Source organism: Rhineura floridana, chromosome 6 (genome assembly GCF_030035675.1).
Source record: "Rhineura floridana isolate rRhiFlo1 chromosome 6, rRhiFlo1.hap2, whole genome shotgun sequence".
Classification (NCBI taxonomy): Eukaryota; Metazoa; Chordata; class Lepidosauria; order Squamata; family Rhineuridae; genus Rhineura; species Rhineura floridana.
Genome location: NC_084485.1, coordinates 119339929 through 119366037, shown reverse-complemented (window position 1 = coordinate 119366037; position 26109 = coordinate 119339929). Strand labels below are relative to the sequence as shown.

At 48.5% G+C, this 26109-nt stretch overlaps 1 protein-coding gene across 1 annotated transcript; it reads left to right on the top strand.

Moving 5' to 3' along the window:
• The first annotated feature begins 11869 nt into the window (after positions 1–11869).
• On the top strand, positions 11870–17168 carry BARHL2 (BarH like homeobox 2). Its single transcript, XM_061630542.1, has 3 exons — positions 11870–12458; positions 14282–14507; positions 16856–17168. The coding sequence occupies exons 1-3, from the start codon at positions 11870–11872 to the stop codon at positions 17166–17168; spliced, it is 1128 nt and encodes a 375-aa protein (XP_061486526.1).
• Positions 17169–26109: the final 8941 nt, after the last annotated feature.

Sequence of the window (26109 nt, the reverse complement as noted above, 5' to 3'; positions counted from 1 at the left end):
AGGCGAGCAGCAGTGGCCCGCCTGACTGACAGTTTTGGTAATTAAGTGATTGTATAGACCTCTCCAACTGTTCTAGCAACCTTGTCAGGGCCTGTCTGCGTACGGAACAAGCTGAAATCAATGTGCTTTCTGCTCCCTGAGCATTTCTGATCATGTATTCTGGACTTGCATTTGGGAAGGGAGATAAATATGCAATGATATTTATTATTATTATTATTATTATTATTATTATTATTATTTATTAATTATTATTAATTAATTATTATTAATTATCAATTATCAATTATTTATTAGTATTAGTATTAGTATTGTTGTTGTTGTTGTTAACATGCTGGCAAAAGGGAAAAGATAGGAGGGAAAGTTCGCTTTCGAGCAGAAGGAGGCTCCGAAAAAGCAAAGCTACTGTCGATGGTCGATTTAAATTTCTTTCTTTTCCATAGAAGAGAGAGAGGGAGTGTTAGAGATTAAGGGAATGAAGGGCGCGACTCAGAAAAACAGTGAAGGGCTTTTTCACTCCCGCTGATTTCAGTGGGGGAGACAGAGTTCAGCCCCTGCTTCAACCGCGTGGAAGGGAGTACTCTATCCTTACTCGGAAATAAGTCCTACTCCGTGCTATATCCACCCCCAGCTAAAGATGCACAGGTTTGCCCTTTAACTTCTCATGGATCCTGCCATAAATTTGAGGTGGGGTGGGGAAGAGAGACAGAAGAAATAAAATAAAATAAACCAAGAAATTACTAAATAAGCAAGCAAGCGCGGGAGGGGGAAATCGCTGGATACTGGGTCAACCTGGTTTTTAAAATCTCCATCACCGTCCCCCGTCTCAGGGTCTAATCGCTTTCTCTTGAGCGCCCACTTCCAGCCCCTGCTCCCCCCCCCCGCACCACACTCTTCATCGTTTGTTTCAGCTCATAGAAACATTTCTGTATCTTCCCTTGGAAATGGAGCAATTACTCGGAGGTACCGTCTATTTTCGGCCGGATTACCAGAAAGAGTCTGTTGGCACAGTGTAAATGTCAAGCAGCAGCTTTTAATAAAGGGGATGTTCATTCAGACTGTTACATTTCACTGCGCGCCAACGCGCTCTCCCCCCCCCCCGCGCGTCCCTCCTCCCTCCCTCCCTCCTGCCTCGCCTTCCCCCACCCCACAAAATCTCCTTGGAAGGACGTGACCGCGAGGGCCGTGGAAGAAGGAGAAGGAAAAGGCCAGCGACGTTGGTCTGCCATCGCCTCTTTTGGAAAAATTGGTCCGGATTAAGGAATCTGAAATCATTGGTCCTTCTTTTTTGTACTCTACTTTAGCGAACCCTAATTTGGATTATGATAGATGTGAGGGAAAATGTGTGGGAAATTCCTCACTTTTCTTGAGTGAGTGTACAAAGGAGTGGTAGGATTGTTTTGGAGGGGAAGTCCTCTACATGCATAGAGAAGGGGTTGTTGGACCCCAATTCCCATCAGCCCAGCCAGCATTAGCCAGTGGTCAGCGATGATGCGAGTCGTAGGCCCTGTGGTCCTGGGTATCCTCATGCGCTCCGTCCTCACATCAGAAATTCCACATGATCTATATGATGAAGCAGCATGTGGAAAGATAAGAAATGAGGTCCTTTTACATACTGTCCCGATGGTCAGTGCTTAGTCTGATTTGTGAAGGCATCTTTCAGTGAAAGCTGACTCACACATCCGTAAGCATCACTTAAGTATTTCTGTACACTTTTGTTAACTGCCTTTCTGTCTGCACATATTGGAGGCGGTATACAAAGGGTGGCAGCTGCTGTCTCCACTCAAAAGCACTGGCTGAGCTGACCTCCTGGAGGGACGTGGGATGGTTGCTTCACACACAGGGCGGCGGATGAACCTGGGAACTCGCCCAAGTGCCGTGGAAGCTGGTGCGCATTAGAACTGGTAGGGCGGAAGGCAAGGAGGCCAGCAGTAGGTGGCGCCGAAGCCAACGACAGGCGGAGCCAACTATCTCTGCTTTTGTCCCCATCCTCCTCCCTGTTGAGTTTTACAAGGAGCAACACTGATACGAAGGAGGCAGCTGACAGCCAGTGCCACCCGCCCACCCTAAACTGGTTGTAAGTAAGGAGGCAGGCAGGTGGAGACTCACTGTGGTGGGGCAGTGCCCCACTTGCCCTAAGGACCAGCCTCCATTGCCCAGGTGTGCTTCCCTGAGTTATGCTCCCCCAATTGAAATGGGTCTGGCAGCACACAGAGAAAGCACCGCTACTGAGAAGAAAAAAGTGCCTAAAATAGGGATCCGGAAAACGTAGCTTTTCTGGGCACACGCAGACAAAAACTCCTCGGACTGCTCTCCTCCTTTAGCAGTTCCAGTGCTCTCTGATTCAGGAATGGGGAATTTTTGGCCCTTCCGATGTTGCTGGACTCCAGCTCCCATCAGCTCCAGCCAACATGGCCCGATGGCCGGAGGTGAGGGTAACTCCAATAAACCCAGAGGGCACCAGGTTCCCCATCCCCTGTCTCGCCTTTTAAACCCGGCTTTGCTTGACCCAAATTCTTGGATCCGCTTGCCGGTTCTCACGGACAGACTTCTAAGCCTTATTTCTCCCACACAACAGGGAGGCCGGACGGTGTCTTCTTCCTCTTTTCGGAGTCATCATCCCCCCCTGCTCAGCCTGCAACGCGGTTGGCTCTTTGAAAGACTGTGGTGGTTGAAATCGGGTAAGCTCTTGCCACATCAGTCCTGGAAACTGAGGCAGAAAGAGAGATAATCCGAAGAAGGTTGTTCCGGAGGAGGCACGGTAAACAAAGGTCCGCTTCTGTGGCATAGGACCGGCTCTTCCCCTCTGCGTGGAGAGGCCCAGCACAGCCGACGGATATCCTGCGGCTGGCGGCCGGCCCTCCTCCATCCTCTGCAGGATCTCAGAATGGGGCTCCTCCAGGAACGGCAGAATGTCAGAGCGAACATACACCTCAGGGGCTGGCGCGGATCCTGCCTGACTTGGTTTATCAATGGTGTGACCCTCACTCAGAGCACAAGAGCGCTTCCCCTTGGCCCTTTCTCCTCTTAAATGGTGATGACCCCATCACAGTCTCACGTCTGCCCTCCTTCACCTGCAAAGCTTTCCTTGTATGCTTTCTGCTCAGTGGTCCAGAGTTTGGGAGCGGATGAGGAAGCCATCGGATTACCGTCAAAAAGGGCTCTCGAGCATTCTGCGCCTTTAAAGGGAGAAGCCCTGATTCCATTGGCTGATTCCCAAGGATCGGGGCTGTTCTTCGCCGCGGCCCCATGTAAAATCCATGGCAAAAGTCTGCTGAAGTTCGGTCGATCAGGAACCGTCCCCATCGTTTACCAAATGGGGTTAACATTTGTCCTTCGGATCTCGTCGAGACCAAGGCGGCCACCGAGGCCCGTGAGCAGATGCTTTGCATCGGGAAGAGGACCGTCTCAGGCAGTATACACTAGCTCCGGGTGCCGGTTCCCTAGTTCCGCAGACCCCTTAACTTTCCTTTAGCTACACAGGATCGCGGGCTGAAATGGGGGGGGGAGACAGAGAGATCCTGCTAGCCCCCTTGTCTCTACCTGACCTCGGTCAACACCAATCGGGCGAGGATCGATTGGCTCAGCCCTCCAATCCCTCGTCTCTTCATCGACCGTTACAGCTCGATAGCATGATACTCGAACTGGTAGCATTCAATTTGTTCCAGTTACTACTCCTGGCTTAATAAAACAATTGATTACCGCTCAAAGCGCCATTTTAATTAGCTGCTTGTTAATTAACATTGGAGAAAGAGTTCTCCCTCCTTTTCTCTCTCGCTCTCTTTTAAATGGGTGGCACCTTTACAGATGGTTTTGGTTCCCATCTTCTCTCCCGCCCCCACGCAACTCGATAATCTATCGTAAAAGTGGGCAGTAACAGGGAAATTAGCTAGCAAAATATTACGGAGTATCAGGGATCCGTGGAGGATTCACACACATTCCTCCCAGAGTTGCGGTGGAACATTATAGGAGTTCCAGACAAAAAAATGTAAATCCACTTTCATCTCTGTTTATGCACAACAAAATCAAAGGAATCGTTTTCCCAGGGTGGGCAATCATACTGGCGGAGCGAGGGGCCAGGTTGCTCTTGGTTAGCATTCACCCCCTCCCCCAGTCTAACTCTTTTTTGGGAGCTAGAGAAAGAGGCGACCATGTCAATTTCACTCTGCCCTGGTCTAGGTCCACTATAACTTCCCAAGCTCCAAGGAAATAGTGAAATTGACACACTTGCAGTCTCGCATTCTATTCACTTTAGTGGAACCTCCACTTGCATGTATTCACCATCCGAATGTAAACAGTTGCACGCTTGGGCCTTTAGTCCACACAGACGCCTCTTTTATTTTCTAGAGAGAAGTTGAAAAACAGCAGCAGCTTCTTCTGGGTGAAGACAAAAACGAGGCAGGGAAGCTGGTAAGAGGCAACTCTTCCGGGGCTCTGGAGGTGGCGCTTAGCTATTAAAAAGAAGAAGAAAGGGAGGAGGAAGCTAAACACAAATCAAACACTGTTAATATTAGGTGCCCTGGGAAATTCTATGCTCAGTCGGCAGTAGGATACCTACCGTAATTCGCCTAAATTCAGCGAGGAACCGATCAGGGAGTGTTAACGCGAGGTGAAGCAAGGAGGGGAGTGGAAGGGCGGGGAGTTCCCTTTTATACCTAAATCTGCCACAGAGGAACAAAGATAAACCGTTAGAGAAGTTTGTACATCATATCCTACCTATTAGCATCCCCAGTTCATGCCCTGCATTCAAAATCTAGAAACTGGATCTAGAATCGAAAGAAAGAAAGAAAGAAAGAAAGAAAGAAAGAAAGAAAGAAAGAAAGAAAGAAAAAGAAAAAGAGCAAGGCTTCACTTAAGATTGGCTTGCTATTTAACAGCGGACAACCGCAAACCATTCCGGGGCAGACCGTTTTTCAGGATCTAAACTTTTATTAACAATCGTACAGAGATGAAAACATTAGGAAACTTCAGCTAGTTCAACTCTGAGACGAAAAGGGGAGAGGGAGTTTTCCTCTTACCTCTTGTCGAAGGAGTTAGTTGCTTGTGGAGACCTCTGAGTTGGGACAGTGGGATCCAAGAGCTGGAGTGGGACCCGAAAGACCATCTCCCCTATCCCTGATTCACGACAGGACCATCCATTTCCCTTCCTTTTCCCATTCAGCCTACCCAATCCAGGACAAAAAGTGTGTCGCAAGAGTGGGTGCCCGGGAAGCAGAGAATTCCGCAGGACCGAACCGAGCAATTGGATGGCCACCCCGAACTCTCTGGGAGAGAATTTCCTTCCTCGTTTAAAATATGCCAGTCAGTCAAACCGACTTTCAGCCTCAGGTTCTGCCTGTGGATGGACGTTCAGCAGACGGTATTTCTCTAACCCGCAGCCCTTGCACCTTGACTAGGGGTGAGAAAGTTTCATTGAAGTGGGTGTGGCGGGCTTCCATTTTTAGAACAACTGCGGATTAGGACTGGGTTGTAAAATGAGCGAGCATATATGTGTTGCATTTCGGATAAAAATTACATTGGGATCTGCCAGAACTTCCCGAAGCCACCTGAGCAAGCCCTGCTGATATCACTGGAAGCAGAGCAAGCGAACGGTACTAGGGCATATTTTCAATGGGGCTAACTTAGAAAAAAAATGGATTGTGTTCATGGCCTCTTTCGATTATCTACTAGGCGTTGTTTTTTCTCTCTTGAGAAAGTTGCCTATTTGAATATTTTTCTTAAAGCCTCAGAGATTGTGGAACGCTGATTAAAACAATACCACGCTGCTGCTTCGTTGCAATCACATCGCCAACTGTTTGCAAAAGAGCGTTAAAAGTACATTCTGGCTTTTTTCATCAACGTAAAAGAATCGTAACAAGAGCTTTGTGCAGACAATGGAGACCTCTATTGTCGCCGCCTAGCGGACAAATAGGCCATTGCAGTTCTATAGGAGCAATTTGGAGAGTGACTTCCCAAACTTCGGGATCGAGGGGATACCGAAACCCAACCTTAGAGCTCTGGAATTCCCATAGCCCAATTAAAAACCTCTTACCCTTCCATTCTTTAACCACTTTCCCTTGTTAGTAATAAGTCCAAAAGAACTATGTGGAAATCACAAGGTCTTGAGAGGAGCGACGGAGAAGTGGAATTTAATATACATAGGGAGAGAATTGGATATTTAAGAAACAGTACGCAAAAGACTTTGTCCTGGGAAAGGGGGCTCGGATTGTGGACCGGATCTGATCCCCCCCCTCAGTCTAGTGATTCTATGACACTAAGCCAACCCAAAACATGCTGCGGAAACGGAGGATCTTTTTCGTGTGTTTTGATAAAAAGGGCTTTGAGCCTACCAGCCCCCGACGTTTAAACAGAGAGACGTGCCTATAGATCAATTTGCTTCAGAAGAATTATCTATTCTAAAGCTCCTGTAAAGACACCCCTATGAAAGAACGGAACCATAGCTTTCTAGCGGTTTTCACACTTCATAATTGCTTTAATTTAATGTTAACCTCCGTTGTTTTGGGGCGGGGGGAGGAGAGAAATGGATAATTTTTATTTATTTTTTTAAAAAAAAATTTATACCGCCCCATAGCCGAAGCTCTCTGGGCGGTTCACAACATCAAGCCGCACATATTAGTAGAGTTGCAAGATCAAGTTTTGGCTTCCATCGTGAAACTTCTTCTGAGCGTACGAAGGTGCTGTCCATGTTCTCTAGAATTTCTCCTAAGAGAAAGAAAGAAAAAGAGAGAAAGAGAGGGAGAAAAGTATGTATGTATGTGCATGTGCGTGTGCACATATATGAATGACACAATGGAAAGACCAGCTTTGAAACAAACTAACAAGAGTAATATGTCCGTGTCTGACAATGAATTCGTATTTAAGTCATCTAGAAACGCCATAGGTTGTTTTCGCTTCCACTACCCATCCACTTCCTCCCCTCCCCCCAGCCCCTAACTTTACGAAATACGTGTGTGAAACATACCTCAATCAGAGAGACTCATACACTATTAACTGAAGCTTTTGAGAAAAAGTCAGAGTTTGGAGGACAATTCAGAAAGCACCCCCCACCATACCGCACTGAGCGTTGGAAAAATGCATGCACGGTTTCGGACCAGTTTACCTGATGGAGCGCCTCCAGCGTCACCAATTATGCCGCCCGACAAGATCAGCCACTCAGGGCCTTCTCTCAGTCCCACCAACTAAAACAGCTAGGTTGGTGGGGACTAGAGAGAGGGCATTTTCAGTGGCGGCCCCCACTCTCTGGAACTCCCTCCCATACGATCTTCGGCATGCCCCTTCCCTGAATGTATTCCGCAAAGCCTTGAAGACCTGGCTTTTCAGACAGGCCTTTGGGACTTTCGGGGAGGGTTAATTTTCAGGACTAACTGCCTATTACTCTGAACTGTTATCATTCCTATTTATAGTTTCCTTGTTATATTGTATTTTATGTGTATTTTATTGTGCTGCATTTACTGCAACTGATTTGTACGTCGCCTAGAGTGGCCATTGGCCAGATAGGCGACACATAAATTAAATTATTATTATTATTATTATGCATCTCATCTCTTCTCCCCAAATAACCCACACTCACCGAACGCCCCCAAGTCATCGTGCAGTTTAAGATCAAAACCAAGGAAGTAAAAAATAAATAAACGAATCAACCCGACAACCCACACCCCCAAAACATCTTAGGGAAAACATGGATTTCATCGCCCGCGCCTAACGAATTCAGATGCAGGTGAATCCATTTCTAAGTTACCCGAAAGTAATGGAATCTCGCCCAGTTTGTTTGGATTCTCTTTATGCTTCTCCCTTGATCGACGGCCACTCTTTTTGCTCTTCGAGGTGGCGGCTCCCTCCTGCCAAACGTTTCTGATTCCGCCCCGATCAAATATAATTAATAAAGATTAATAAAACGGCTAATTATGATGTCTCCACCCCCCCCGCTGCCTGGTCGTGGGCAGCTCTGCAACGTGGAGCAGGCACCTGTGTGTTTAGCAGCGGGTACCAAACGCCCTCCTTACTTGATCTCCATTTTCACCTCTTGTGGGAGAAATTTCTTCCATCTCGGCCAAAGGAAGACAATGTCGTTAGTCTAATATTTCTAAGCAGAGAGCACAGGGCTAGGCTAGCCAGAGCCCCCTCCCTCCCTCCCTGCCTCAAGCTCCTAAAATAAAACCCCAATAATCGGAACGGCGTTGGTTTGGGAAGACATTGCTGAAGACGGGCAGCGTCCCCTCTCCCTGCCTTTCACCCCGAGGAAAACAATTTGTTTTGTTCACCGCCCGGAGAGCTATTCGCTATGGGCGGTTTAAAAATGAAATAAATAATAAATAAATAAATAAATAAATTAACAATCGACTTTGACACTCCCGGGAGAAATGCTTTGAAAGCCTGGCCCTCACATTTTCACCAGGGCTTCAGTTCCCGAGGAGGCTGTGATCCCAAGCAGACGGACCTATTTGGGAGGGAAGCCCCGCTGGAATCATCCAGAGACTCCTGAGGAAGTCATCGCTAAGGTGGAGGTTTCGGAAGACTACAAAGTAATGTTTTGTTGGGAGAGATCATTTTGGAAGGAAAGGTGTGTGCAGCGGGCATCGCCGGGATAACGAGGAGTGTTATTTAGTACCTCTCCTTTCTGCTGTTCGAATGGCATTAGGGCAATAAAATAAAATAAAATAAAAATTACTGCAGAATTAAAACCTCTCTTTCTCTCCTCCGTCTTTTCCTGCTCGTTTTAATGCCGATCTCCTTAGTTTTAAGCAGTAATTCCCTTGGGGTGTTTTTTTTTTACTAAATAAAAATAAAAATCCCCGAAGGGAGCTCAAGGGCGACCTTTGAGGGCTGCCCTTCTACCTCACCCCGCAACCCATCAATAACTACAAGCCGTTCCCAGCTTGACCTGTGATAGGAGATTGTCATTGGAGGAAGGCAGGGAAAGCAGAGAAGTGTATGTGTCTAAGTGGGGGTGCTTGAAGCGATGGGGGCACCCAAACAAGACAAAGCACCCCCCATCTAGCTGTTAAAAGCCGTCCCGAGCCACTTCGTCCCCCTCGGCGCCAGGAAAGGAGGAAGCCCTCCACAGACGCCTGCCCCGACGTAGGGGAGGAGACCTAACGCAGGTATTTGGTTGCCTTCTCCGATTCTCTTCTCCCACCCCCACCCCCACTTATTGTGAGTTTCTCTAGAGGTTCTTTCTGTCTTTACTTTCCTTTTCTTTTTTTGCCAAGGAGCGTTTTCAACGGGCACACGTCCCTTGTACGCGAATCGATCCTTCCCCCCCCTCTCTCCCCCCTCCCCATCTTCTGTGAATTTCTTAGCCCGCAACTCTCCCCGCCGTAGCGACATCTCCTTCCTGCGAAGCCACCCATCTGCAGAGATGCCGCCGGGGAGAAACCAAAACAGTCCACGGTGCCCCACTGCGTCTCCCCATCGTCTCCCCCTCCTCCCTGTAAATTACACGACCTCCATTTCTTTAAAGGGATACCCACCTACCCCTACCCCTTCTATTCATATCCTTTCGCTTCCTACTAAAAATACCAGACTAGCTGAGAACCCCCCCCCTTCATCTTTGGATTTTGTCGTCTCCGTGACGCGGAGAATCAGACCGAGGCAGAGAGCGAGCGAGCGAGACTCCTTGCCCCGGTAGCCAATTTACCTTCGGTTCCCTGAGTCGCTACAACGGGCGATTCAGAGTAAGCCGTACCTCGCCGAACTTTGAGTCGTTCATTAGCACCTTATAATTACTCTGCTAATGAGGCTGACACTGCGCTTAATCGGGAGGAATACGTCGCCTTGTCGGTGGCGCTTCCCATTACTCTGACATTCAACAAGAGACAGGTTGGAGTCGTGGCGTCCTGGGGAAACCAGCGCCAGTCGAAGCCTTCCGAGAGAAAGGGGAGCCGAAGCCAGAGGGCGAGCGGGAAGGAAGGCGGCGGGGAGAGGAATCAAACAAAGCAAAATAATGATAATAATGATAATCGCATCAGAGGCCCACAGATTCTGTCAGAGTGGAATTGGGGGGAGGGAACAATCCGGGTCCTACACTTTGTCTCTGCCTCTGGGCCCCGCTGCACCCGCTCGTTGTCCCTCCAAAGGACCGGGCAGGCCAGCGGGACGTGGACATTTCTTTGACAGGCTCCCCTCTGTCTGTTTTTTATCCAGGCGCGGCTGCTCTCCCTTGTTATGGCTCGACCCTTGGGGAGAGAAGTGAGACCTTCCCTCACTTGGCTCCCGACCGAAATCTCACCCCAGCCCCTCACCCCTCCAGCCTCTGTTTCCTAGTTCCTGCCATCCAGGGATGCTGCATTACAAAAAATATTAAAACTTACTCACCTGTCTCCCAGACAAAGAAAATGTGTGTGTGTGTGTGTGTGTGTGTGTGTGTGTGTGTGTGTGTGTGTGTGTGTGTGTGTGAAGCATTAAGTAATGCCAGAAAAGCTGAAATGACCCCCTCTGCTCTTTTGAATGGACGGATCCCATGTATGGACACTCGTTTCGCTTTTGTAATACATCCCCTGGATTTCAAGATCTAGGGGACCTGAGATTTTACACCTCCAAACTGCTGCCAAAAATGTAAAGTAACTGTAACTGATCTCTCTCTCGCCTCTTAAATTTCTTTCTTTCATTCTTTCTTTAAAACAAATCCTGCTCTTAATGATTTTTATTGGCGTGCTAGTGGTGATAATAGCCAACCATTTATATTCAGATATACAATTGGGGAGGGAGGAAGGGTGGAATCCTGGAGATTCTGAAAAAGAACAGTCCCAATTCTGAAATTGACAACGTCCCTCCTCCTCCTCCTCCTCCATCCCCTCCCCTCCCCGCACCTTCTCCAGCCTTTCTCCACTCTAATTGGCTGCCAACTGCTGAACGTCAGGTTCGGCCGTTCTGGCCGCCAATCGGGGCCTTCTACTTTACGGCGGACCAAAAAAAATATTTTTTTTTATTAAAAAAACAAAAAACAAAACAAAACACAACCCCGAACCCTCTTGGAGGGTTTATAATAAACTGAAAGGAGGCGGCTGGCAATGGCTGTGACGTCACGGACGGAGTCGCAGGAGCCCGAGCGGAGCGGGCTGGCGCGAGGCAGAGGCAGGCAGTGGCCGCGGCTTGGCGTCTCCTCCTCCGCCTCCTGCACCACGCCTCAACTTTCCAAGAAAGTTCAATAACTCCTGGGCGCAGGCGAGCTAGCGAGCAGGCGAGCGAGAGGCAGAGGCTGGGCGATCGCGGCGGCGCACCACCAGGCAGCCCCCGTCTGTCTTCTCAGCCCCCTTCTTCTTCGTCTCTGCGCCCGGGCGCTTTCACCACCGCAGCGCCAGGCGATACCGTCTAGTCTACCCGGGCGATCGCGGCCACTCTCCGTTAGAGCCCCTTGAACAATACGCCAAGCACGTGTGCCCGGATTCAGGGGTGGGGAGCGTTTATGTGTGTGTGGGGGGGGGCTTGGAGTGTGTGGCGCGAAGGGCTGGGTGAGAAAGATCCCAGCACTTCCAGAGGGTGCAGATCGGGCGTCTTTCTCCAGATTTCTTTCACAACTTCTCTCTCCCTCCTTCTCCTTGCTTTCCTTGCTTTAAAAAAAAAACCTCTCGTTTTGTGTCTTGCTCATGTCCGCATCGTCGCCATCAACGCTCTGCCTCGTCCTCCCATCCCCCCTCTCCTTCCCCGTTTAAATTTTGGCCTTAGACATCCATTCCTCGTGGGCTCCCAATTCGTCCAGGATCGATCGCTTCGATTGTTTGTTTTCAAATCGGGGTACCGATCGATCTTCTAGATTCCACTCCCTCACGGCCACCGCCACGCCACCGCCACCCCCTGCAAAACCCCGTCGGCGCAAAATACCGCGTTGGCGAGGACTGGGGGATGATTGAAGGCGCCTCTTGGAACGGCCACCATGGAAGGATCTAGCGGCTCCAGTTTTGGAATAGACACGATTTTGTCTAATCCCAGGTCCGGCAGCCCGGGCATGATGAACGGAGACTTTCGAGCGGCCCACGGCGAGGCCAGGGCGGCGGATTTCCGCAACCAAGAGACCCCTTCCCCCTGTTCGGAAATTGACACTGTAGGGACGGCTCCCTCCTCGCCCATCTCGGTCACCGCGGAGCACCCTGAGCAGCATCTGGCGCCAGACGGCCTCCCTCCACAGCATCACCACCTTCATCACGGCCAGCATCCGCAGCAGCCAAAGCAGCAGCAGCAGCAAAGTTTGCAGCAATCGCCCCAGCCGCCGCTGCCGCCGCTGGGTTCGGGCAGCTCTGCCCCCAGGACTTCCACTTCTTCCTTTCTCATTAAAGACATTTTGGGAGACAGCAAACCGCTGGCGGCTTGTGCACCTTACAGCACCAGCGTCTCTTCCCCGCATCACACCCCCAAACAGGAGAGCAACGCGGCTAACGAAAGCTTCAGGCCAAAGCTCGAGCAGGACGACGGGAAAGCCAAACTAGACAAACGCGAGGACTCCCAGAACGAGCTGAAATGCCACGGTGAGTGAGAACAACCGTCTGCCTCCCCCCTCTGACTTTTTCACGCGTGAAGGCTTCGAACGTCCCCGGCGTTCCATTGTTTATGTTTCTAACGTTCCATGTCGTCTCGTGTTGCTCTCGAACGTTCCATGTCCGATCAAACCGCCCTCCAACGTTCCCTGTTGTATTAAATTCCTCTCAAAATTTTGATGCTGACTTGGGGCATTGATATGATTTGGCTAAGCGAAGCCGAGATATTTCAAACATTTGGAAAAAATAAAATTAAACCCAGGCAGGAAACTGAAAGGCACTTTCAGACGATTTATAAAACAAACAACAAAAATGCGTTCTTAGACTTAACTTTCTGTATTTTTAATAAAAATAATAAAAAAACACATTGCCGGAAATAAGGTTGTGTTTAACTTTCCCCCCAAAAGAGCTGGAAGTGGTGCAAGAAAATTGTGCTCTGAAAGTGTACTCTTCAAGAACCGGTGTTGGATATGTATTAGATATGTTAAAATGCAAATCTGCATTTGAAAATACGGCCTGTCGTCATGATTTCTAAACCAGTTCACAGTTTAGCACTTAATGAATAAGGCACATTTCTGACAGGATTTAAAAGAAACTGAGGTGGTTTTTTTAACTCTTAAAAAACGGCTTGATCAGATGGGACTCCTCTTTTCTTTTTCCAATTTAATCCCCGTCAAGCAGCCGGTTTTATTCTGATGGTTCCGTGGTATTTTAAGGAGTGTGCAATAAATGTAAATGTTCTTGTCTTCAAATAAATAAGGGTGTGTGCATGTAACATTCTGCCGATCGCTGGGGAATTTTTTTTTATAAAAGCTCCTAATGCCAAGGGAATCCCACTTATCTGGGAAGGCGCCTTTGAAACGGGGAGGTAAGAGCGGACACATTTTGCTAATTTTACATCCTTCAGATATTTTGCAGTGGCTAATAGATGGGCGCTCCAGAATGCTATTCATTGTGCCATTTTAGCATTAGCATAAGAGGGTCCAAAAACAGATGTACAGCCTCGTCTAGCAATTTTTTTTTGTTGGTTAGTTGGTGCACCAACCTCCCCAGTGGGTCAATTAGAGAGATTATTGTTCTTCCTGCAGGGAAGATCAAGGAGCGCCGAGAGAGAGAGAGAGAGAGAGAGAGAGAGAATGGGGGTTGGGGTGGGGAGAGAAACATCCTAGTACAAACACAGATGGATTGACATATCGATTTCCTAACATTTCAGCACCACCACCCCCAAAAAAGATGCCAAGTAAAATGCGGGAATCTTTGCGCTGTCAACAGGGCAAAGTCCAACTTTGTGTCTGTACCTCGGCGACACAGCAGTCCTGGAAAAGCATCCATGGCTTGGACTTATAACAACAGTTTCCCAAGTGCACTTCGAAAAGGGGGGGATATGCATCTGGCGAAGGGAGCGGGGAGGGAGAGGGAAATAATCTTCCCCAGAAAGAAGGATATTTGTGTGTCAAGAGAAATCGCCACTCCTGGGAAATCTTCAGTTGGTCCCCCCCCCCTTAGTACGCTTATAAATTCCATGAGTAATCTATAGAAGTCAACCGGGGCCAGTTTCCCTGTTTGCGCTGTTGTGGACTGAGGCCCCTTCATGAAGCGGAGAAAACCACGCACGTAACCCCAGGCCGGGCCGATTCATAATCAACCCTCCTGAGCCCGCGGTTGAATCCAGCCAGCATGGCTTACTCCCACCCTGTGGGAAGTTCCAAACCAGTCTTGGCGGTTTTGTGCCTGGGTTTCAGGCGCCCCAGTCCAATGTCCCCGCGCTTCCCTCCTCCAGCACTAACCCCGACTTGGTGTCTTTTTCGTCTTAGGGGCCAAAGAAGAAGGCGATCGTGAGATTTCCAGCAGCCGGGATAGCCCCCCTGTGCGAGCGAAGAAGCCCCGCAAAGCGCGGACGGCCTTCTCCGACCATCAGCTCAACCAGCTGGAGAGGAGTTTCGAGAGGCAGAAGTATCTCAGCGTCCAAGACCGGATGGACTTGGCTGCGGCCCTCAACCTGACCGACACGCAGGTCAAAACCTGGTACCAAAACCGAAGGTAGGGGAAGCTAACAGCCGAAAGCACGTGTAGGGGAGGGGAAAGGCCTTTCTCTGTCTCCCCTTGTCATTTCCTCCCACCACCCAAATATATTTGTTTGAAACAACACTGGGACAGGAAGGAAGGGGGAATCAACGAGGAACAAACGCACAGCCTGGGAAGTTGACTCCGAAGTAAATCACATCGTTGAGTCCTGCTTCCAAGCAATAGCAAGAAGCCAGTTCCCGTTGCCGTCCACGGGGCTTCACTCCAGGACAGTGGGCATCTTTGGCGCCAGTCCCAAAAGGATTTTTCGGGACCGAAATCTCAGCCCACTCACTTCTGAGTAGAGATGAGCCGCTTAGGTTCTTTCACAGGGGATGGCAGATGAGGAACGCCGAAGGCCTGCCTTCGGGTTTCTCCACCGTGACCCCAAGTTAAGATGGGATCTTCGGTCCGCGCCTGTCAAAAAACCCCCACCAGTTTGCACCTCTCTTTTGATTCCCCCCCTCCGATGAAATATGAGTAGTAAAAAGGGAAAGAAATCAACCCAGCACGGGCCAAATATGTCCCCCCCACACACACGCCAGCAAAACAAAGGCAGGAGCGTGGTAGAGAGTTAACATGTCAATCAGTGGCGTGGCTTCCTGGGAAAGCTAATTAATATGGCAGGCGGCTCGAGGTGGACGGATCCTCCGTCGACGGGTGACCCTGGAGTCCTATCCTTGGCTCTGGTTTTTCTCCCTAAGGCCCCAACCTCATCCTAGTCGGTCTCCCAGTTCTCACCCCCCCTTCCTTCTCCCAATGTTTCCTGCCCGCTTTTAAAATTCGGTTCTTGGCGCGCCTCTCTAACCCACTTGGAAAGAGCTGCCTTTCTGAAAGAGTGTCTCGCTCGTGGCGTTTGTGATTAAGAAATGAGGTGTGTGTTTGTGTGTGTGAGAGAGAGAGATTAAGCGATCAAGGCTTCAGTGTGTATCTATCCCGCCCTCCCAACAAGCAAACAACAACAAAGGCGCTGCGAGAGTGGAAGCGATGATTTCTAGCTTCTCCTAGGTGACGAGTGGGTTGGAAAACCGCGTCCAGTTGTCGTCTTTGCCATAATTTTCTGTTTCATTACATACGGTCGCAGCCTCCCTAATTCTGTCGGAAAACATTAGTGTCATTTATCGCCAATCTAAACAGCAGCGCCATGTTTGTTAATTGGGCTGCAGTTGCTGGGCCGTGATTGTGTGTGTGTGAGAGAGAGCGTGCGTGTGCAGGATCCACCAGCTCCCATAGCTTGCTGGGGGTTCTCCAAAGGGAGACATGCATGGACACTCAGAATGGGGACTATATACACATACACACATACTCAAGCTATTTATCAATGTATATTTAAGGAGGGGGAAGAGGTGGATTTGTGTATGGTGAAACGTTGGAACAAACGGCTTAATTTGCTGTCAGTTGGGGATGTTGGCTGTGAATCCCCATTAAAGCAGAAGGCTCCCTCCCCTCGCCCACCTTTCAATTTGGATTTTAGAACAAGAGAATTCTCAATTCCTCACTCTCAATTCTTCTTCTGGAATTTCTCCCAAATCAGTTTCTTCTGCCTCCGTCTCAGCTGTAGGAGGACGCAATGACCCAGACTGAAGCTTCTTACACCTAAAATGCTCTAAATAAAGACGCAAAGTGGGTTTTTCTTTTTGAGATTTGGGGGCGTATTTGCAAAGTCAAATGGTCTTGATTCGACCTAACGGTAGAAGTTGATTTTGTGTGTGTGTCCGTGTGCAGTTTTAAAGGGAGGTTTAGAAGTGTTTCGCTGTTGCCTTAACGGCTCCGGATGAAAAGCTGAGAAAATAAAGCGAGAGGGGATGGTGGGAGAGGGTGTGGGCTGGATCACGAGAAAGAGGTCTGGGGAAGTTTTAGGCAGCAGTTTAGCTGCGTGCTTGACTTGTATCTTCTAATACACATTCAGGTGGATCGTTTCCCATGGCTTTCCTCAGCGTAAGTGAAAGGAAGGGGTAGAACCGGAGGAAGGGTGGACGGATGGGTGGCTCCATCAGCGTCAGGAGAGGTCTACCGTGAGAGTTTGTACGTTCTCTTTTGAAGCGATGATTCATTCTGATTCATCGCCCTTTTACGTCTGCCAAGTGCTTTGCCGTCGGGCTGTGGGATGTTCATTTGAGAGTGGCCGTGACCTTGAGAGAAAAGTTTGCTTGTTTGTTTGTTTATGAATAAATGAATGCAGGTGAGAAGGACGCGTGTGTGGGGGGTGACGATGGTGGGGGAGGAAGTGTCCCTCTGATGTCCCACTCCGCACCCCTCTCCAGTCCGTCCCCACGCCTCTGGGGGCCCGGTCTAGCGGCATGTCTTGCCTTTCTCCCTCGCAGGACCAAGTGGAAGCGTCAGACAGCCGTGGGGCTGGAGCTGCTGGCCGAAGCGGGGAATTATTCGGCGCTCCAGAGGATGTTCCCGTCGCCCTATTTCTACCACCCGAGCCTGCTGGGCAGCATGGACAGCACCACGGCGGCCGCGGCGGCCGCGGCGATGTACAGTAGCATGTACCGGACTCCGCCGGCGCCTCATCCCCAGCTCCAGCGGCCCCTGGTCCCCCGGGTGCTGATCCACGGCCTTGGACCCGGAGGGCAGCCGGCCCTCAACCCTTTATCCAACCCCATCCCGGGGACCCCTCACCCGCGGTGAGAGCCCCCTGGGGCCTCCCTCTCCCTCAGCTGCTGTCCAGCCAACAGACGGCCTCTCTCACTCCCCCTCACTACACAACAACAGCAACAACAGCAGCAGCTAATCAACAAAGGATGGAGCCGAGGCAAGCCAGGAGGGGGGGCGCGGACGGGAGAATGGAGGGGTTCTCCAAGCAGCTCAAGCAGGCCGTCGGCTGAGAGCGCAGGACTCTGGAGCCAGTAAGTGGAACGTAACATCCAGCCCGACGTCTATCAACCCCTTTGCCGCAAGAGGGGAAGGGAGGGAGGGTGCGATCGTCTGGGGGGGGGGAGAGAGACTGAGATCCAGCCAGACACAGCAAAGACTCTTGAGTGACACAAAGAGAGAGAGAGAGAGAGAGAGAGAAGACGCCCCTCCTCTCCCCCCACACTCTGATCTCAGAAGACGAGGAGGCGGTGGTTCTCGTAGGGGTGAGACGGAGAAGTTTGCACTGAAATTCTCATGACCCCTTTTTCTTTACTGAAAAGTGGCATGTTCCGTATTCTATAAATATATATATAATATAAATATTATATATATATATATATATATTAAAATGTACATTTTGAACAGGCTGATGTGCGAAGTGATAGATCATATTTATTATATGTTGTCTAAACGAAATGAACAGTCACTTATATACATTAGTGGCCAAACAACAAGGAAACAAACAAACAAGCAAGCAGATTCCTTCCCCCTCTCCTCTCTCCTTTTTCATGTTTTTTCTTTGATTCCGTAAAATAAATGCTTAGATGTTGAAGACAACGACAACAAAATTATATAGATTTTTGATGACTGAAAATGACAAAAACGAAGGGGGGAAAAGGAAATAAACGTTTATCTTTTTTTAAACAAACGCGTAGATTCAAGCAAGCTAATTTTCTGAAACCAAACACAAGGGGGGTTTTATTCTGGGAAGTGGGTAGAGCATGTCTCTCTCTCTGCGTGTGTAATGCTTAAATCCCTACAAGCAAAACATTTGCCGCGGGTGTTTGGGCCTTTTCAATCTTTGGAAAGTTGATTGAGTTTTCGAAGCAACAGTTAGGGGGGGAATCTAGGAAGAGGTAGCTCGTTTTGGGGGAGGTGGGTGGGGAAAGAGGGTTATGACTTTCCCCCTAGCGTATGCAATGGGATAACTATTGAGAAATAAGGATTTTTTGGGGGAGGGGGTTGGTGTATTGCTACTGCAAGGTGGTTAGCTGCGCCCGTTGGTGCTGCTTTTCTGCCGCCGCTGCTACTGTGTGTAAGTCTCCCTTTTTATTGGTGGTGGTGGGGCTCCGGTTGTTGAATATTTAAAAGGGGAGAGGGCTTGAATGGTCTGCTAAAGGTGGCCGGATGTCTGGGAAACCAAAATGCAGCCCCCCAGCCTGGCAGCTGTTCCGAGGCAGCAGAAGCGTTAGGGAGAAACGCGAAGGAGGACAGACAGGAAGCGGCAGGCGCTGGAGGGTGGTAATTAGGCACACGAACCCCAGGCAGGAGGGAAGAAAATCCAACCCGGTCCACGGGGGGGGATGTTGCGGGAGGGGCGGGAAGGGACCTGGAGATCTTTGATCTCTACTTACGGGGGGGGCGCTCTCTCCCCTTCCCTCCCAAGGTTCTACCTCTTCTTTTCGTTTTGGTTCTTAATTTTTTTTAAAAAAAATCCATCCCTTCTTAAATCCCCTTCTTACAAGCGGCGCTCGATTTTGCCTCTTTGGCTGGAAAACTTTGGATCTCCGCTGCGATCTGGCTTCAGCTGATGACGAGGATGAAGAAGGAAAAGCAGGGGACTCCCGCCCCCCAATAATGTGCGTGGATTTGGGGGAAGCAGAAACTGTGGCAGGCCTTGTGAGGGAAGCGACTTAACCGATTAAAATGATGCAAAGGGAGAGGCCGTGGAGCGGCTCCTCTCCCTCCCTCCCTCCCTCCCTCTGGCCTCTTGAGTCATAGCTGGGAGCTGCTTACAGCCCCCCCCCCGTTCTGTCAATCCGGATCAGCCGGATGAACTCACATCTCCCCCCCCTCTTTAAAATTAGAAAGATATACAGCAATTATCTATAAAACATTCATAACGCCAGTGCAATATTATCACCTCCTCTGAGGTTTGTGGTTGATTCTCTTGGCTTGCATGGTTTTCTTATTCTCTAAAGGAGGAAGATCGAGGAGGGCGAGTGTGAGGTGGCGATGGGGGGGGGAATAAAAAAAGCTAGGGAAGCCTGCGGGCACATCTTATTTGGGCTTTGCTAATTAGAGAATGGTTTGCTGATTTTCTCTCCCTCTCCTCCCCACCTCTCTGCTCATAAATTCGCGTTAAAAACCATCTTGACCTTGGCCGCGTTCTCACAAAAGGGTCCGGAAACGCCCACCTCATTTTCGGCTCATGTCACAGCGGACCCTGACAATTATGCGGCGACCGAGCGGTGGGCGCGGAGATTATACACAGAGCAATCCTTCCTCCACACAGCCAAGCTCCCCGCCTCCCAGTTCCCTGCTTTCCGTGTTAATTAGGGCTTAGGAATAAATAATAACAATGATGCAGAGAACCCAGGCACCCCCTCCAGATCAAACTGTTCATGACCCACACGGCCCCAGGTTGGTCGAGCTGTCCTCTCCCCACCCACCCAAAAGAAGCCCTTTCGCGGGTATGCGCTAAGATGCGCCTGCGGCCAAGGACATTCACAAGAGAGAGAGAAATTGACAAGAAGCCAGTCCCAGGGAAAGACTCCATGCGCCCCAAATTGGACACTTTAAACGCCCGTCGCTTTCAACGGAAGAGATTGAAGCAGCACATATTCATCTCCTCCACTGGAACGAACGGGGTTTAAAGTACACATTTTGGCTGAGTGGTGCCCATAGCGATTTTTAAAAATTAAAATACCCCCGCTCTTAAACGACATAAATGAAGTGTGGGTAGTAAGTAAGTAAGTAAGTAAGAAAGTAAGTAAGTAAGTAAGTAAGTAAGAAAGAAAGAAAGAAAGAAAGAAAGAAAGAAAGAAAGAAAGAAAGAAAGAAAGAAAGAAAGAAAGAAAGAAAGAAAGAAAGAAAAGGGATGTCTCATTTTTTGGAAGCGTTGCAAAGTTCTTCAAGTTATGTTTTCGAGCTAAGCCAAATGAGTCGGGAATAATTCAGTTGACAATGTTTTAAAAAAGGATAAATCCAGATCTTCGTTTAGTTCTAGTTATTTTTTTTAAATCAGAAGAAAAGAGCAAAGCAGACAAAATAAGGGCCGCCATATCTAAATCATCATCATCCTGAGGCACCCAAGTAGGATCTAAGAATATATATATTTTAAATTAATAAATAGAACAGAAAGGGAAATATATCTTGAGGCTGCTTTCCAGAATGAATGATATTGCGGTCAATCGTTGAAAAACGCTGTTTTCCCTTAAGCTGTTTCAAATATTGTTGAATACTCCACAGCAAGTAACCCTCACCCCCTTAAAAAAATATTCCAGAGTTAAAATACATTTTTACAGGCATTAGGTGGTGGTGATATACATTTGTAAACCAAAGGATCCCTCTCCAACTAGGTTTTTTTTGAGGGGGGATGGGAAGGAAGCTTGAAAACACTGAGCGACCTTCCTAAATATTTATTTTTCATCCCCCACCTTAAAAAAACAACACAGACTCTTTTAACCGGAAAACCGGCAGGGCTTCCTCCCTCTCTGTAGCTCTTTCCCTGCCTGCGGTAAAATTTGAACTCTTCACTTTGCTGATACATAATTTTGATTGCTCCTCACTTCAATTATGAACAAGCTAAATAAACCTACTTCATTAGATGCATTTGTTGGTCTCTCAAGCTAATTAAAAGCGGCTTTCCTTAGAAGAAAGGGCTCGGTTCGATGTTTAAAAAGCTACAGATGCCCGCTCATTTAAATGCACTCAAGGAACACACACACACACATAAATCCAGTAAGTTGTTTTATTTCTTTATTTCTTGTTAGTTAACAGCCTCCCTCGTAACTGAACGATTATCAAAAGACCTTGCGAAGGAACTGAGGCTGCTTTGCCTTTAACTGCTCCCCAAACACGCCCTCACTCTAGTCCAGAAGCCCTATATTTCTGGTTCCGTTGTCTCAGGGCAGACATTTAAATCACTTTCCCATGCCTTCTGTATGCTCTCTGCGCTTCCAGCGGGGCCACAAGACGGTTGATGCTGTTTGCGAGCCTGCTGCCTGGCCTTCCCTTGAACAGGGCCTTCCCTCTGCCCCCAAGTTAAATACGTCCTCCCGCTTCCGCAGCCTCGGTAGTTTGCTATTTCAGGACCCACCCACCCCTTCCTGAGATTGTCGGGGAGACACCAAAGCTTTTCATGGCCCTCGGTGGAAATTCACGGGAAGTCGCTCGCTATATGGGGCATGCTCTCTTCTGGACACCTTCTGGCTGAAGGAAGTCACTGAGGTCTCAATATGACTGGAACAGCTTCACGGCTGTATTATTATTATTATTATTATTATTATGTTCGGCTAATAGAACCAGCTCCTGACTCCCTTCAGGGACACCCAGCCCGTGCTAGCCAGGGAAGGTGGGCTGGAGAGAGCCATTCTGCTGCTGCCTGAGATTCCGTCTTCTGGGCCAGGGCCCTTTCCTTTCTGGCAAGACCTGGGGTCCGGTCTTCCTTTCCTCCCGGACCCTCCTCCGTTGGTAACAGCCTGATGCGCCTTATCAACTCCTTCCTCTCTTTTGCCCGGTATGCCAACCCGGAAGATGGCTACATGGGTTGTAGGACAAAGTTGAGAATTGTCGCCAAAGCGTCTTAGGAGAACTAGATCCCTCCCCTACCAAGGTATCTACTGAGGATCGAGGGAGAGAGGAGACAGCGGGCACGATGTGCGCCCAAGATCTCTGCATCAGCATCAGAGTTGGGCTGGGAAGGTGGCTCGATGTTACTTTTGCACCTGCACTCTGAATTCTTTCTACAGACGTAGGACCGAGGTCTGTTATCACTGGACTTTCTCGAAGGAACCCCCCAGGGAACATTCTCGGCAATCAGTGGGCCTTCGCTTCCAGGAGCAGGTAGCTGTGCACACTTCCTTGGAAGTAGGTCCCATTGCATAAAACGGTCTCCTTCCCAGGAGACAAGCATCGAATCGAGCTGTAAGAGAAGCATACCCAAAGGAAACTCGAGCTCGAAGAGTGGCAGTTCACCACCAATGGGCACCCTGTTGTGTTCACAACCAGGGTGTATGCATGCCATAGAGGGGTTACCCCCCCAAAGTGGATCCGACACCCATATCCAGTTTCGAGACAAACCTTAGTCTAATGCGTTCCTGATCGTTTTGTAGGGCGCCGGAGGGTGGCACTTTTCTCGGATCAGTTAACACGCAATATGACCCACCCCGTTTTGCCAAAGTTGTCTGCTGCACGGGAGATGGGAGCTTGAGAAGGCTGAACATCCTCTGCAGCACCGTGGACAGCTCCAAGGGCCGGCAGTTCCCGGAGCGTTCGTTGCAAACTCTCCCTCTTCCAGGCCGCCTGCTCGGCTCGTGATCTCCGCGCGGAAGGTGCTTTACGAAGCGCTCCCGCGTACCTTTGGCTGATTAGTCGCTACTTCCCAAACCGGATCGATGGAGTCCTGGGGAGGGAAGGGGCGAAACCCAGAGACGCGAGCTGCGAGCGAGGAGTTCTCAAGCTAAACCTACACTGTTGAAGGTTCTTAAGGCGAAAGACGATTTCCCGGCTGCTTCAGATCACGCCCACTTCCCTTTCCATTGACCCCCGCATTTGACTTCCTTCTTGTGCCTTGAAAAATGGTAAATAGCTACTGCACTTTTGTTCTTGGTCCCAAATACATCAGTTACACACACGTATATGTACCTTCTATTCTCCTTTTATTTCCTCTAAGTATGCCCTCTGTAGTCTGGAATTTTCCTTCCTGTAACTAATGCTCCTTTAAAACAAGAACTGGCAGGTGAAAAGTTAAAAACATGGCTGGCCATTTCTGCTACCAGGAGTGGAGACTGAGCCCAAAGTTCTGTTACTTAAGCAGTTCCACGGTTTGCTTGGGAGAAAATCTTCTGGGCAGGGCTGCTGAGAGCTGGCATGGGGTCCAGGACAAGATGCAGGATCATCCCCCTCCCTAAATCTTCCTACAAACCAAATGATTCTACTTTCTTTAAACATGTTTTTAAGTGACTTAGGTTTAACTTAGGGCAAGAAAGACAGAAAATAAATGAAATAAATTGATCAGAACTTAATAGTTAATATGTTTATTAGAAATAACACTGTACACAAACCCAAATGAAAACAAATAAACTTAACATTTTTAGCACTACTGCATTACTAAACTATTTAATTAGTAGCGTTAATACAGTTCTGTGAACTGTGAAATGGGCCTATTACTAATAGTTCTCATCTCAAGTTATATGTTGCACTTTGTCATGTCTGGATTATATTAATAAATGTTGGTGCTTATTTTTTATTTTGTTTTACTTATTTAACACAATTGACAAAAGTGTAAATCTACTGCCTTGAAGTCGATTGCGACTTATGGCGACCCTATGAATAAGGTTTTCATGGTAAGCAGTATTCAGAGGGGGTTTACCATTGCCTTCCTCTGAGGCTGAGAGGCAGTGACTGGCCCCACATCACCCAGTCAGCTTCATGGCTATGTGGCGATTCAAACCGTGGTCTCCCAGGTCATAGTCCAACACCTTAGCCCAGCCTTTCCCAACCAGTGTGCCTCCAGATGTTGTTGGACCACAACTCCCATCTTTCCTGACCATTGGCAATGCTGGCTGAGGCTGATAGGAGTTGTGGTCCAACAACATCTGGAGGCACACTGGTTGGGAAAGGCTGCCTTAACCACTACACCACACCACTCGATTGTAAAAACTTCTAAGCAGTTCACGTAAAAACATTAAAATTATTGATAAAACAATTGAGAAAAAGTATTTAAAAACATTTTAAAAACAATTAAAATAGCAACAAACTAAAAAGCTTAAAACACATCAGCATCTATGTGTCTGGATAGGCTTGCCTAAACAAAGATATTTAAGCAGCCTCCAAAAAGAATACAGTGAAGTCACCCGCCTGATGTCAGTAAGCAGGGAGTTCCACAGAGTAGGTGCTGTCACACTAGAAAAGTGATTTCTTAAAAGTGCAGAATGAATATCATGCAGCATCTGTAACAGTGCCAGTTCTACAGATTGAAGCTCTCAAGTGGGCACTTATGGGGTAAGGCGGTCCCGCAAATAAATTGGTCCCAAGCTGTTAAGGGCTTTATATCCTAACAGTAACACCTTGAACTTGGCCCAGTAACAAATCAGCAACCAGTGCAGATCCCTGAGCAGAGGTGTGATATCTTGATAGGGTCTCACTCCTGTTAGCAATCTGGCTGCAGCCTTCTGCACTAACTGCAGTTTCTGTGTCAATTGTATGGGAAGCCCCACAGAGAGTGCATTTTAGTAATCTAGTCTTAAAGTCACCAATTTCTGAACTCCCAGCCCAGGACCAATTGCAGTTGTCTGACCAGGTATAGCAGATAACAGGCATTTCTAGCCACTGAGGCTACCAGGGCCTTCAGTGACAGAGCTCCATCCAGAAGCACCTCCAGACTGTGTACCTGCACCTTCAGGAGAAGTGCAACCCCACCCAGCACAGGCAGTTGACCAATTTCTTGGACACAGGAACCACTCACCTACAGTACCTCTGTCTTGTCAGGATTCAAGCTCAGCTTATGTTCCTTCATCCCTCCCACCACTTTATCCAGGCCACCAGACCAGGGCCTGCACAGCCTCTCTTGATTCTCCTTAGTTATGGAGAAATAGAGCTTACTGATGACACCTTGCCCCAAACTGCTAATGACCGCTCCCAGCAGGGCAAGATGGTACCCTGCGATGCCCCACAGCACAACTGCCAGAGGGCCGAAAAAGAATCACCCAACGCTACTCTCTGGACTCAGTCCTGTAGGAAGGATGGGAACCACCGGAGCAAGGTGCCCCCAATTTCTGTTCCACGGAGCCAGTCCAGGAGGATACCATGGTCAATTATATCAAAAGCTGCTGAGAGATCGAGAAACAGGTGCAAGTGCGCACTCCCCTATCCTACTCTCACTAAAAGCTATTCAAAAAGACTTGGATATGCTGAGATTTTACAACAGACATTATAGCCACTCCCTGGTCTGTTGAGATACCAAAATTTATTTTGTGATGTGTTGTTTATTATTTCATGGTCCTGGCCCCCAGAAGTCTGGGCCTTGTGGATTTTGCCTGTCTGCCACCCCTCTCCTCAGCCCTGCTTCTGGGATGTCCAATCAGAGGGACTGTAGTATATTTCCTCACACAGAGCCTGCAGGATACCAGAGAAGCTGCGTGGGCTGATATTGGACATACGCTGTGCATTCATAGGAGAATGCTAATTCATTTCAGTTTGGGGAAGCAGCCATGGTCATGCTTTGTGTCTAGAAGGTCCCAAGCTTAATGCCTGGCATCTCCAGGGAGGACTGGGAAAGACTCTTGTCTCAGACCCTGGAGAGCTGCTGCCAGCTAGCGTATACAACACTGGACTAGATGGACTTGGTACAAGGCAGCTTCCTGTGATCTTAATTCCATGTCAGAGTACAAATAGAGGTTTGCACAAATATTTTATTTGCGCTGTATGTTTGTGTCTTTGTTTGTAATCACAACCTCTTTGTCTCTCCATCTCCCTTTCTCCAGTGTCCAGATTCTGAACAGAAAAAGCAACTGGATTACCTACCTTTCCAATTACATCCATAGGGGAAAGCACAAGAGATTGTAAAGAGCCTTGTAGTTTAAAAAGAATGCCCAGAGAAACTGTAACACATGGCAATAGGAGTATCCCCTGCAAAAAAGTTTTCACCTGCAATATTAATAGGTGAAACTTTTTTTTTTTTTTGGTGAAATTATAACCCTGAGAAGCCTGGAATGATGTGGTGATGGTGAAAAATAATATATTTAATATCATCTCAGTGGTTGAAACAACT